Source organism: Pristiophorus japonicus, chromosome 11, assembly GCF_044704955.1.
Source record: "Pristiophorus japonicus isolate sPriJap1 chromosome 11, sPriJap1.hap1, whole genome shotgun sequence".
NCBI classification, from domain to species: domain Eukaryota; kingdom Metazoa; phylum Chordata; class Chondrichthyes; family Pristiophoridae; genus Pristiophorus; species Pristiophorus japonicus.
The window spans coordinates 150270738-150282080 of record NC_091987.1 but is presented as its reverse complement, the minus strand read 5'-3'; the positions used below and the strand labels follow the sequence as shown (position 1 = coordinate 150282080).

At 51.3% G+C, this 11343-nt stretch overlaps 2 protein-coding genes across 3 annotated transcripts in view; one reads left to right on the top strand and one right to left on the bottom strand.

Annotated features, from left to right (window-relative positions):
- vwa8 (von Willebrand factor A domain containing 8) overlaps nt 1-1140 on the bottom strand; it is a 463584-nt gene extending 462444 nt beyond the window's left edge. For both annotated transcript variants that reach the window (XR_011595909.1, XM_070894160.1), the window contains exon 1: nt 924-1140. Coding sequence is in view for 1 of the 2 variants with exons in the window: in XM_070894160.1 (XP_070750261.1) it covers nt 924-1062 (139 nt within the window). In the remaining variant the exon portion in view is untranslated. The remainder of the gene's footprint in view (nt 1-923) is intronic.
- LOC139276333 (major centromere autoantigen B-like) lies at nt 1018-4284 on the top strand. Its single transcript, XM_070894161.1, has 2 exons — nt 1018-1256; nt 3356-4284. Exon 2 carries the CDS (start codon nt 3429-3431, stop codon nt 4155-4157), a length of 729 nt encoding a protein of 242 aa, XP_070750262.1. The 5' UTR covers nt 1018-1256; nt 3356-3428; the 3' UTR covers nt 4158-4284.
- The last annotated feature ends 7059 nt before the right edge of the window (nt 4285-11343 follow it).

Here is an 11343-nt window from a genome sequence, read left to right as displayed (position 1 = left end):
GATTGTGAGAGGGGGGGGGGGGAGATTGTGAGAGGGGGGGGGGGGAGATTGTGAGAGGGGGGGGGGGGGGGAGATTGTGAGAGGGGGGGGGGGGGAGATTGTGAGAGGGGGGGGGGGAGATTGTGAGAGGGGGGGGGGGGAGATTGTGAGAGGGGGGGGGGGGAGATTGTGAGAGGGGGGGGGGGGGAGATTGTGAGAGGGGGGGGGGGGGAGATTGTGAGAGGGGGGGGGGGAGATTGTGAGAGGGGGGGGGGGAGATTGTGAGAGGGGGGGGGGGGAGATTGTGAGAGGGGGGGGGGGGGGAGATTGTGAGAGGGGGGGGGGGGAGATTGTGAGAGGGGGGGGGGGGAGATTGTGAGAGGGGGGGGGGGGGAGATTGTGAGAGGGGGGGGGGGAGATTGTGAGAGGGGGGGGGGGGAGATTGTGAGAGGGGGGGGGGAGATTGTGAGAGGGGGGGGGGAGATTGTGAGAGGGGGGGGGGAGATTGTGAGAGGGGGGGGGGGAGATTGTGAGAGGGGGGGGTGGGAGATTGTGAGAGGGGGGGGGGAGATTGTGAGAGGGGGGGGGGGGAGATTGTGAGAGGGGGGGGGGGGAGATTGTGAGAGGGGGGGGGGGGGAGATTGTGAGGGGGGGGGGGAGATTGTGAGGGGGGGGGGGGGAGATTGTGAGAGGGGGGGGGGGGGAGATTGTGAGAGGGGGGGGGGGGAGATTGTGAGAGGGGGGGGGGGGAGATTGTGAGAGGGGGGGGGGAGATTGTGAGGGGGGGGGGAGATTGTGGAGAGGGGGGGGGGGAGATTGTGAGAGGGGGGGGGGGAGATTGTGAGAGGGGGGGGGGGGAGATTGTGAGAGGGGGGATCCCGGGGGACGGTGTGTCCCGCGCTCACGCTCACGGTCACCGACGCGAACCCGAAGCCCCGCCGCACCTGCTGCCGTCGCCAGCCGCCTGAGCCGGGGGGAGCCCGGGCGGCAGGCCCCACTCAGCGGCCGCACCACAATGTTCCTGAGCCGCCGCAAGGCCGCCGCCCCGCCGCCTGCGTGTGCCAGCAGCAGCCGGGCCTGCATGCTGCGCCCGCCGGGGAGAGAAGGAGCTGTCGCCGCTCCTGTGGCCGGGGGAAGCGGCGGGCGGCGGACGCGGGCCGGGCCTGGAGCCGGGGGACGGTCCCTCACACAATGGCTTCCGGCGGAAATGGAGCCGCCGGCGGCGGCAGCGACGAGGAGCAGCGCGGGCCCGGCACCAAGAGCGAGTGAGCGCGGCGGTGAGTTTACAGAGATACCCCGAGATTGTGGGACAGGCGGCCCAACCCGGCCCGGCCCACTGAGTGAGGCCTGAGGTCACTGCGTGAGGTGGGTCCAGGGCTGGGGTCACTGGGGGAGGTAGGACCAGGGCTGGGGTCACTGGCGGAGGTAGAACCAGGGCTGGGGTCACTGGGTGAGGTCGGACCAAGGCTGGGGTCACTGGGGGAGGTAGGACCAGGGCTGGGGTCACTGGCGGAGGTAGGACCAGGGCTGGGGTCACTGGCGGAGGTAGAACCAGGGCTGGGGTCACTGGGGGAGGTAGGACCAGGGCTGGGGGTCACTGGGTGAGGTCGGACCAGGGCTGGGGGTCACTGGGTGAGGTCGGACCAGGGCTGGGGTCACTGGGGGAGGTAGGACCAGGGCTGGGGGGTCACTGGGTGAGGTCGGACCAGGGCTGGGGTCACTGGGTGAGGTCGGACCAGGGCTGGGGTCACTGGGTGAGGTCGGACCAAGGCTGGGGTCACTGGGGGAGATAGGACCAGGGCTGGGGTCACTGGGTGAGGTAGGTCCAGGGCTGGGGTCACTGGGTGAGGTCGGACCAGGGCTGGGGTCACTGGGGGAGGTAGGACCAGGGCTGGGGGGTCACTGGGTGAGGTCGGACCAGGGCTGGGGTCACTGGGGGAGGTAGGACCAGGGCTGGGGGGTCACTGGGTGAGATCGGACCAGGGCTGGGGTCACTGGGTGAGGTCGGACCAGGGCTGGGGTCACTGGGTGAGGTCGGACCAAGGCTGGGGTCACTGGGGGAGATAGGACCAGGGCTGGGGTCACTGGGTGAGGTAGGTCCAGGGCTGGGGTCACTGGGTGAGGTCGGACCAGGGCTGGGGTCACTGGGGGAGGTAGGACCAGGGCTGGGGGGTCACTGGGTGAGGTCGGACCAGGGCTGGGGTCACTGGGTGAGGTCGGACCAGGGCTGGGGTCACTGGGTGAGGTCGGACCAAGGCTGGGGTCACTGGGGGAGATAGGACCAGGGCTGGGGTCACTGATGAGGTAGGACCAGGGCTGGGGTCACTGGGTGAGGTAGGTCCAGGGCTGGGGTCACATGGTGAGGTAGGACCAGGGCTGGGGTCACTGGGTGAGGTCGGACCAGGGCTGGGGTCACTGGGTGAGGTCGGACCAGGGCTGGGGTCACTGGGTGAGGTAGGTCCAGGTCTGGGGTCACTGGGTGAGGTCGGACCAGGGCTGGGGTCACTGGGTGAGGTCGAACCAGGGCTGGGGTCACTGGGTGAGGTCGGACCAGGGCTGGGGTCACTGGGTGAGGTAGGACCAGGGCTGGGGTCACTGGGTGAGGTCGGACCAGGGCTTGGGTCACTGGGTGAGGTCGAACCAGGGCTGGGGTCACTGGGGGAGATAGGACCAGGGCTGGGGTCACTGAGTGAGGTAGGACCAGGGCTGGGGTCACTGGGTGAGGTAGGACCAGGGCTGAGGTCACTGGGTGAGGTAGGACCAGGGCTGGGGGTCACTGGGTGAGGTCGGACCAGGGCTGGGGTCACTGGGTGAGGTCGGACCAGGGCTGGGGTCACTGGGTGAGGTCGGACCAGGGCTGGGGTCACTGGGTGAGGTAGGTCCAGGGCTGGGGTCACTGGGTGAGGTCGGACCAGGGCTGGGGTCACTGGGTGAGGTCGAACCAGGGCTGGGGTCACTGGGTGAGGTTGGACCAGGGCTGGGGTCACTGGGTGAGGTAGGACCAGGGCTGGGGTCACTGGGTGAGGTAGGACAGGGCTGGGGTTCACTGGGTGAGGTAGGGTCACTGGGTGAGTTGGGGTCAGGTCTAGGGTCACTGGGTGAGGTAGGACCAGGGCTGGGGTCACTGGGTGAGGTAGGACTGTCTGGAACAAAAGTAATAGAGAGCTTTTCTAATTTTTTGTTGAAACATTGCAGCCACAGTCTCGTTGTCTTATTTTGTATTGTCTGTTAATTCAAATCAAAATCTCCCCAATTTGTTTGTGTTGGAATGATTTGCTTAATTTGAATTGTTGGTTCATTTGAATTCCTGTCACTAACGTGTCCTGACCAATGCTATGTACTGCTTAATTCAATTGACCTCATGATCAACATCAAGTCCTTGGACAAGCTTTCTCCTTCCTACTTGAGTGCAGTGCCTGGTTGAGTGGTGACTGAGTAGGTTTGCGAGCATGACCGGCCAGAAGTATAAGACCCTTACCATCGAGGAAAAGTACAATATCATCAAATACGTGGAGGAGCACCCTGAAAAGATGAAGAAGGTAGTGGCACAGAAATTCAACATCCCTCCTGCCACCCTCTCGACCTACCTCAAAAACAAGGAGAGGATCGCTGCCGACCACCAGCAGAACTTCTCCAGCCGCAGGAAGCGGATGCGGACTTCGTCCTGCCCCGACGTCGAGTCGGCTTTGCTGGGCTGGTTCAAGCAGGTCAGAGCTGCCAATGTTCCGGGGCTCTCCGACCTCATCCTCCTGGAGAAGGCCAACGAATTCGCCGAGGAGTTTGGAAGCGACCCTGTCTCGGCGTCGTGGATCAGCCGCTTCAAGAACCGTCACGCCATTAAATCCAGGTCCACTCACGGTGGGGCGAGTGACCGTCCTGGTGGTGGGACCAGTGCGTTGGAAGACACAAAGGTGGTCGGCGCTGCACCTGGTGCTGCTGGGACTGAGAGCGAGCAACAGACCAAAGCCAGTGGGTCCAGTGAGCAGGCACTGCTTGAGGCCCCGGCCCCCACCACTGCCATGGCATCCAGCTATGTGCAGTTGCTGAGGAAGTGGCTTGAAACTCAGCCAGCTGTCCCAGTGGAACTTTTCTCTGCGCTGAATAAAATTGAGAGTTTTGTGGAGGAATGTGCAGCGGGCAAGAAGCAATTGCCAAGCACAGAGAAGTTTGCGAAATGACACTGCTTTCCATTGCGTGGCTTGTACAGTTTCCCAAGTTTTGTTCACGTGAATTTCAGTCGTTGCTTTGATGTTTTATGATGTTTTTCTAAATGTTTTGCTGTACTGTGCCATTAAAGTCTATTCATTCACACCACTGGATAATTCAATCTGTTTGTCAGCAAAAAAAAATGACAGAATGAAGATGAATATTCTATCTGTGTGAATCTGGCCATGTCTCTGTCACTGAAATGGACTGTTGCCTTGTTTTACAATTGTTTATATGGTTCTGGCCCCACCTCCATTTAATTGGCACTCTTCTGCCCAGTTCACACTCTCCATCCTCCTGCCCTTTTCCTTTTCCCCCAAATCATCTCCCTTCCTTCTCGGAACCAACTCGTCCAGCAGCACCTCCCCATTGCCATCCATCAAACAAGGGGCACAGGTCCTGCCTTGTCCCATCACGTTACCACAAACTCCATCTCCTACCTCCATATTTGTTCAAACCTGACTTTAGCACATAATCTAGGCTGACACTTCAGTGCAGTACTGTGGTGGGGTGCTGCCTAATCTAACAGTCTCGAGGGGCTTAATGGCCTTCTCCTTTACATTCGATATTGTCATCCTCTGATTTTCATCTGCAATTACTTTATCCATCCAGCCTTCTTGGATCCTTCGCTGTTCTTGTCCACGAGTGAGTACAGAAACAGGAAGATAGAGCAGATGAATGCGTGGCTGGAGAGATGGTGCAGGAGGGAGGGCTTTGGATTCCTGTGGCGTTGGGACAGGTTCTGGGGGAGGTTGCAACTCAACAGAGCCAGAACATAACAACATAAGAATTAGGAGCAGGAGTAGGCCATTCGACCCCCCAAGCCTGCTCCGCCATTCAATGTGATCATGGCTGATCTTCGACCTCAACTCCACTTTCCAGCACTATCCCCATATTCCATGATTCTCTTAATATCCAAAAATCTATCGATCTCTGTCTTGAATATACTCAAAGACTGAGCCTCCATGGCCCTCTGGGGTAAAGAATTCCAAAGATTCACCACCCTCTGAGTGAAGAAGTTTCTCCTCATCTCAGTCCTAAATGGTCAACCCCTTATTCTGAGACTGTGACCCCTGGTTCTAGACTTCCCAGCCAGAGGAAACATCTTCCCTGCATCTACCCTGTCAAGCCCTGTAAAAATTGTGTATGTTCCAATGAGATCACCTCTCATTCTTCTAAATTCTAGAGAATATAGGCCTAGTCTACTCAATCTCTCCTCATAGTACAATCCCCCATTCCAGGAATCAGTCCGGTGAACCTTCGTTGCACTCCCTCTATGGCAAGTATATCCTTCCTTGGGTAAGGAGACCCAAACTATACACAATACTCCAGGTGTGGTCTCACCAGGGCCCTATATAATTGCAGTAAGACATCTTTACTCTTATACTCCAATCCTCTTGTAATAAAGACTTGCATTCCATTTGCTTCCTTAATTGCTTGTTGTACCTGCACGTTAAGATTCAGTGACACCCAGCTCCCTCTGAACACCAACATTTCCCAATCTCTCACCATATAAATAATGCTCTGTTTTTCTATTTTTCCTACCCAAGTGGATAACTTCACATTTCTCCACATTATATTCCATGTGCCATGTTCTTGCCCACTCACTTAGCCTGTCTATATCCCCTTGAAGTCTCTCTGCATCCTCCTTACAACTTACATTCCCACCTAGCTTTGTATCATCAGCAAACTTAGATATATTACATTTGCTCCCCTCATCCAAATCATTGATATAAATGGTGAATAGCTGAGGCCCAAGCACCGATCCTTGCAGTACCCCACTAATTACAGTCCGCCAACCCGAAAATGACCCGTTTATTCCGACTCTGTTTTCTGTCCATTCACCAATCCTCTATCCATATTACCCCCAATCTGTCCATTAACCAATCCTCTATCCATATTACCCCTAATCCCATGAGTCCTAATTTTGTTGAATAACCTCTTGTGTGGCACCTTATCGACTGCCTTCTGAAAATCCAAATACACCACGTCCACTGGTTCCCCACTTAGCTATTCCACTAGTTACAACCTCAAAAAACTGACAGATTTGTCAAACATGATTTCCCTTTCATAAATCTGCTATTATTATTTTCTAAATGCCCTGTTACCACATCCTTAATAATGGATTCTAGCATTTTCCTGACTACTGATATCAGGCTAACTGGTCTGTAGTTCCCTGTTTTTTCTCTCCGTCCTTTCTTAAATAACGGGGTTACATTAGCTACCTTCCAATCTGTGGGAACCATTCTAGAATCTATGGAATTTTAGAAGATGACAACCAATGCATCCACTATCTCTATAGCCACTTCTTTCAAAACCCTAGGATGTAGGCCATCAGGTCCAGGGGATTTATCGGCTTTCAGTCCCATTAATTTCTCCAGTACTATTTTTTTACTGACACTGAGTTCTTTCAGTTCCTCATTATCCCATGACCCTTGGTATTCCACTATTTCCGGGAGCTTTTTTGCGTCTTTTTCCGTGAAGATAGACACAAAGTATTTATTTAATTTCTCTGCCATCTCATTCCCCATTATAATTTCTCACTGTTCCCTAACGGCCCCCTTTACACAAGGTTATTAATTAACCCTTTCTCATCACACAATACTAGATCTAAAATAGCCTGCTCCCTATTTTGTTCCTCAACATACTGATCTCAAAAACTATCTTGTACACATGCCATGAACTTGTCCTCCAAATTATCACTACAAATTTAGTTTGCCCAATCTATATGTATATTAAAGTCCCCCATGATTACCGTATTACCCTTGTTACATGCGCCTCTAAATTCCTGATTTGTACTCTACTCTATATTACAACTATTGTTTGGGAGCCGATAAACAACTCCCACCAATGTTTTATGCCCCTTGCTGTTTCTTAGCTCCACCCAAACTGATTCTACTTCTTGATTTTCGGAACCGATACCTTTGCGGGGAGGTTTGCTAGTGCTGTTGGGGAGGGTTTAAACTAATTTGTCGGGGGTGGGCACAGGATGTAACATTAGATAGGGGGAATAAAGTGCTCAAAGGATTGGGAGGCAGAGAGCACTAAAGTAAGAAATATTAAGGTATTGGGTGAGGTCAAACTAAGAGAGAATACAGGATGGTCTAAGATGGGTTTGAAGTGTATGTATGTGAACGCACGAAGCATAGTAAACAAGGTAAGTGAGCTGCAGGCACAAATAGCCACAAGGGAATATGATGTTGTAGCAATAATTGAGACCTGGCTCAAAAAAGGGCAGGATTGGGTATTAAATATTCCTGGTTATAAGGTGTTCAGGAAAGATAGGAAAGGAAAGATAGCAGGTGGTGTGGCACTATTGCTTGAGGAGAAAGTTACCATGCTGGAGAGGGATGATGTCCTGGAGAGGTCGAGAACAGTATCTATATGGCCAGAGTTAAGAAATAATCGAGGTACCATTACACCACTAGGTGTATTCGATAGGCTACCAAATAGTGGGAAAGATATGGAGGAGCAAATTTGCAGAGAAATTACAGAGAGGTTCAAGAACTATCAAGTAGTAATAATGGGGGACTTCAACTATTCTAATAGAAACTGGGATCGTAATAGTGTTAAAGGAAGAGAAGGGGAAGAAATTCTGAAGTGTGTTGAGGAGAACTTTCTTGATCAGTATGTTTCCAGCCCAACGAGGGAGGAGGCATTGCTGGATCTGGTCTGGGGAATGAGGTAGGTCAAGGGGAGCAAATGTCAGCAGGTGAACATTTAGGGAACAGTGATCATAGTATAAGGTTTAGATTAGCTATGTAAAAGGACAGGGAGCAATCTAGAGTAAAAATGTTTAACTGGGGGAAGGCCAATTTCAGTGGGATGAGAACGGATCTGGCCCGGGTAAACTGGAATCAAAGATTGGCAGGCAAAACTGTAATGGAACAATGGACTGCCTTTAAAGAGGAAATAGTTCAGGTACAATCGAGGTACATTCCCACTAGGGGGAAAGGCAGAGCAACTAAAGTCAGGGCTCCCTGGATGACATGTCAGGTTGCAAATACATCTGAGAATCAGGCTATATATAGAAAGGTTAAAGAAGTGAAAAAGAAAATAAGAGGGGTAATGAGAAGGTACGAGAATAGAATGGCAGCCAACATAAAAGGGAATCCAAAAGTCCAAGAGGCACTTAAATAGTAAAAGGGTAGGCAGTGGAGTGGTGGGGCCGATTAGGAACCAAAAGGGAGACCTACACATGGAGGCAGAGGGCAGGCTCAGATAGTAAATGAGCATTTTGCATCTGTCTTCACCAAGGAAAGGATTCTGCCATTGACATAGTGAAGGAGGAGGTAGTGGGGACACTTGATAGGATGAAAATTGATGAAGAAGAGGTATAGAAAGTCTGGCTGTACCAAAAGTAGATAAATCACCAGGAGCGGATGGGATGCATCCTAGAATGCTGAAGGAATTGAGGACAGAAATCGTGGCGGTACTGGCCATAATATTCCAATCCCCCATAGATACACGGGGGGGTGGTGCCAGAGGACTGGAGAATTGCAAATGTTACACAATTGTTCAAAGAAGGGTACAAAGATAAACCCAGCAACTACAGGCCAGTCAGTTTAACCTCGGTAGTGGGGAAGCTTTTACAAACAGTAATCAGGGACAAAATTAACAGTCACTTGGATAGGTATGGACTAATTAAGGAAAGCAAGCACGGATTTGTTAAAGGCAAATTGTGTTTAACCAACTTGTTTGAGTTTTTTGATGAGGTAACAGAGAGGGTTGATGAGGGCAATGTGGTTGATGTGGTGTACACGGATTTCCAAAAGGCGTTCGACAAAGTGCCACATAATAGGCTTGTCAGCAAAGTGGAAGCCCATGGAATGAAAGTGGCAGCATGGGTACAGAATTGGCTCAGTGACAGGAAACAGAGAGCAGTGGTGAACGGTTGTTTTTCGGACTGGAGGAAGGTATACAGTGGTGTTCCCCAGGGGTCAGTTCTAGGACCACTGCTTTTCTTGATATATATTAATGACTTGGACTTGGGTGTACAGGGCATGATTTCAAAATGTGCAGATGACCTAAATCTTGGAAGTATAGTGAACAGTGAGGAGGAGAGTGATCAACTTCAGGAAGACATAAACATCATCATCATAGGCAGTCCCTCGGAATCAAAGAAGTGAGTTCTCAGGTGACTGTACAGTCCAATACGGGAATTACAGTCTCTGTCACAGGTGGGACAGACAGTGGTTGAAGGAAAGGGTGGCGCTGCCTGCGCTTGTTTTCTGAATGCTCTCGGCAATGAGACTCGAGGTGTTCAGCACCCTCGTCGCCGAGAGTATGCAGAAAACAAACATAAACAGGCGGGTGAAATGGGCGGACACGTGGCAGATATTTAACACAGAAAAATGTGAAGTGATACATTTTGGTAGAAAGGACATAAAAATTAAATGGTGCAATCCTAAAGAGGGTACACGAACAGAGAGACCTGGAGGTATATGGGCACAAATCGTTGAAGGTGACAGGGCAGGTTGAGAAAGTGGTTAAAAAGGCATACGGGATTCTGGGCTTCATAAATAGAGGCCTAGAATACAAAAGTGTGGAAATTATGATGAACCTGTATAAAACACTGGTTCAGCCCCAACTGGAGTATTGTGTCTAATTCTGGGCACCTCACTTTGTGAAGGATATGAAAGCCTTAGAGAGGGTGCAGAAAAGATTTACGAGAATGATTCCAGGGATGAGGGACTTCAGTTACGTGGATAGACTGGAGAAGCTGGGGTTGTTCTCCTTGGAGCAGAGAAGGTTGAGTGGAGATTTGATTGAGGTGTTCAAAATCATGAGGGGTCTGGACAGAGTAGATAGAGAGAAACTGTTGCCATTGGCAGAAGGGTCGGGAACCAGAGGACACAGATTTAAGGTGATTGGCAGAAGAACCAAATGCGATGTAAGAAAAAACTTTTTTACGCAGCGAGTGGTTGGGATCTGGAATGCACGGCCCGAAAGGGTGGTGGAGGCAGACTCAATCTTATTTTTCAAAAAGGAGTTGGATAAGTATCTGAAGGTAAAAAAAATTGTCGTGGCTATGGAGAAAGGGCGGGTGGTGGGACTAACTGAGAGTCAGCACGGGCTTGACAGGCCGCACGGTGGTCTTCTGTGCTGTAACCATTCTATGATTCCATGAGTGCAATTTCCAAAAGTTGGATAGACAAGTCCTGCACTGCATCAGTCCGGGTACTTCCGCAAGCATTGTCAATATTCTAAAGGGATGCAGATTCATTCCGAATAATTCTAAAGGAAGTTGGGAAAATTCCTGCAAGTGGAAAAGAAAGACAGACTAGAACGTCGCATTTATATAGCACCTTTCACAACCTCAGGATGACCCAGAGGCGCTTTACAGCCAATGAAATATTTTTTTTTAAGTGTTGGTACTGTTGTAATGTCGGAAATGCATCAGCCAATTTGTGCACAGCAGGGTCTCACAAACAGCAATTTGATAATGACATCATCTGTTCTTAGCTGTTGGTTGAGGGATAAATATTGACCAGGCTATTGGGGGAGAAATCCCCAGCTAATCTTCAAGGTAGCGCTGTGAGGTCTTTTGCTGAGAGGGCAGGGGAAGACACCTCATACTTTAGTAAGAAGGTGGGTCTCCAGGAGTTTGCGTGATCACCAGCGGGAGTGTGGAGTTTACCAGAGATTTTTTTTCTCTTTGCCTCTCCCAACAACAACCACTTGCATCTATATTAGCACCCTTCTTGTAGTAAAACGTCCCAAGGCGCTTCATAGGAGTGTTATCAAACAACGTTTGACACCAAGCCACATGAACTACTATGACAGATTTTAAGGAGCATCTTAAAGGGGGAACAAGAAGTAGAGAGACGGAGAGGTTTAGGGAGGGAATTCCAGAGCTTAGTGCCTAGGCAGCTGAAGGCACGGACGCCAATGGTAGAGCGATTAAAATCTGAATTGCACAAGAGGCCAGAATTAGAGGAGCACAGAGATCTTGGAGGGTTGTAGGACTGGCAAAGATTACAGAGATAGGGAGGGGCGAGGCCATAGAGGGATTTGAAAACAAGGATGAGAATTTTAAAATCAAGACGTTGCTCAACTGGGAGCCAATGTAGGTCAGCAAGCACAGAGGTGATGGGTGATCAGGACTTGGTGCGAGTTAGAATGCAGGCAGCAGAGTTTTGGATGAGCTTAAGTTTA

Excerpts from the sequence above, each read along its gene's own strand:
- LOC139276333 (XM_070894161.1), top strand. The coding sequence starts at position 3,429 with ATGACCGGCCAGAAGTATAAGACCCTTACCATCGAGGAAAAGTACAAT.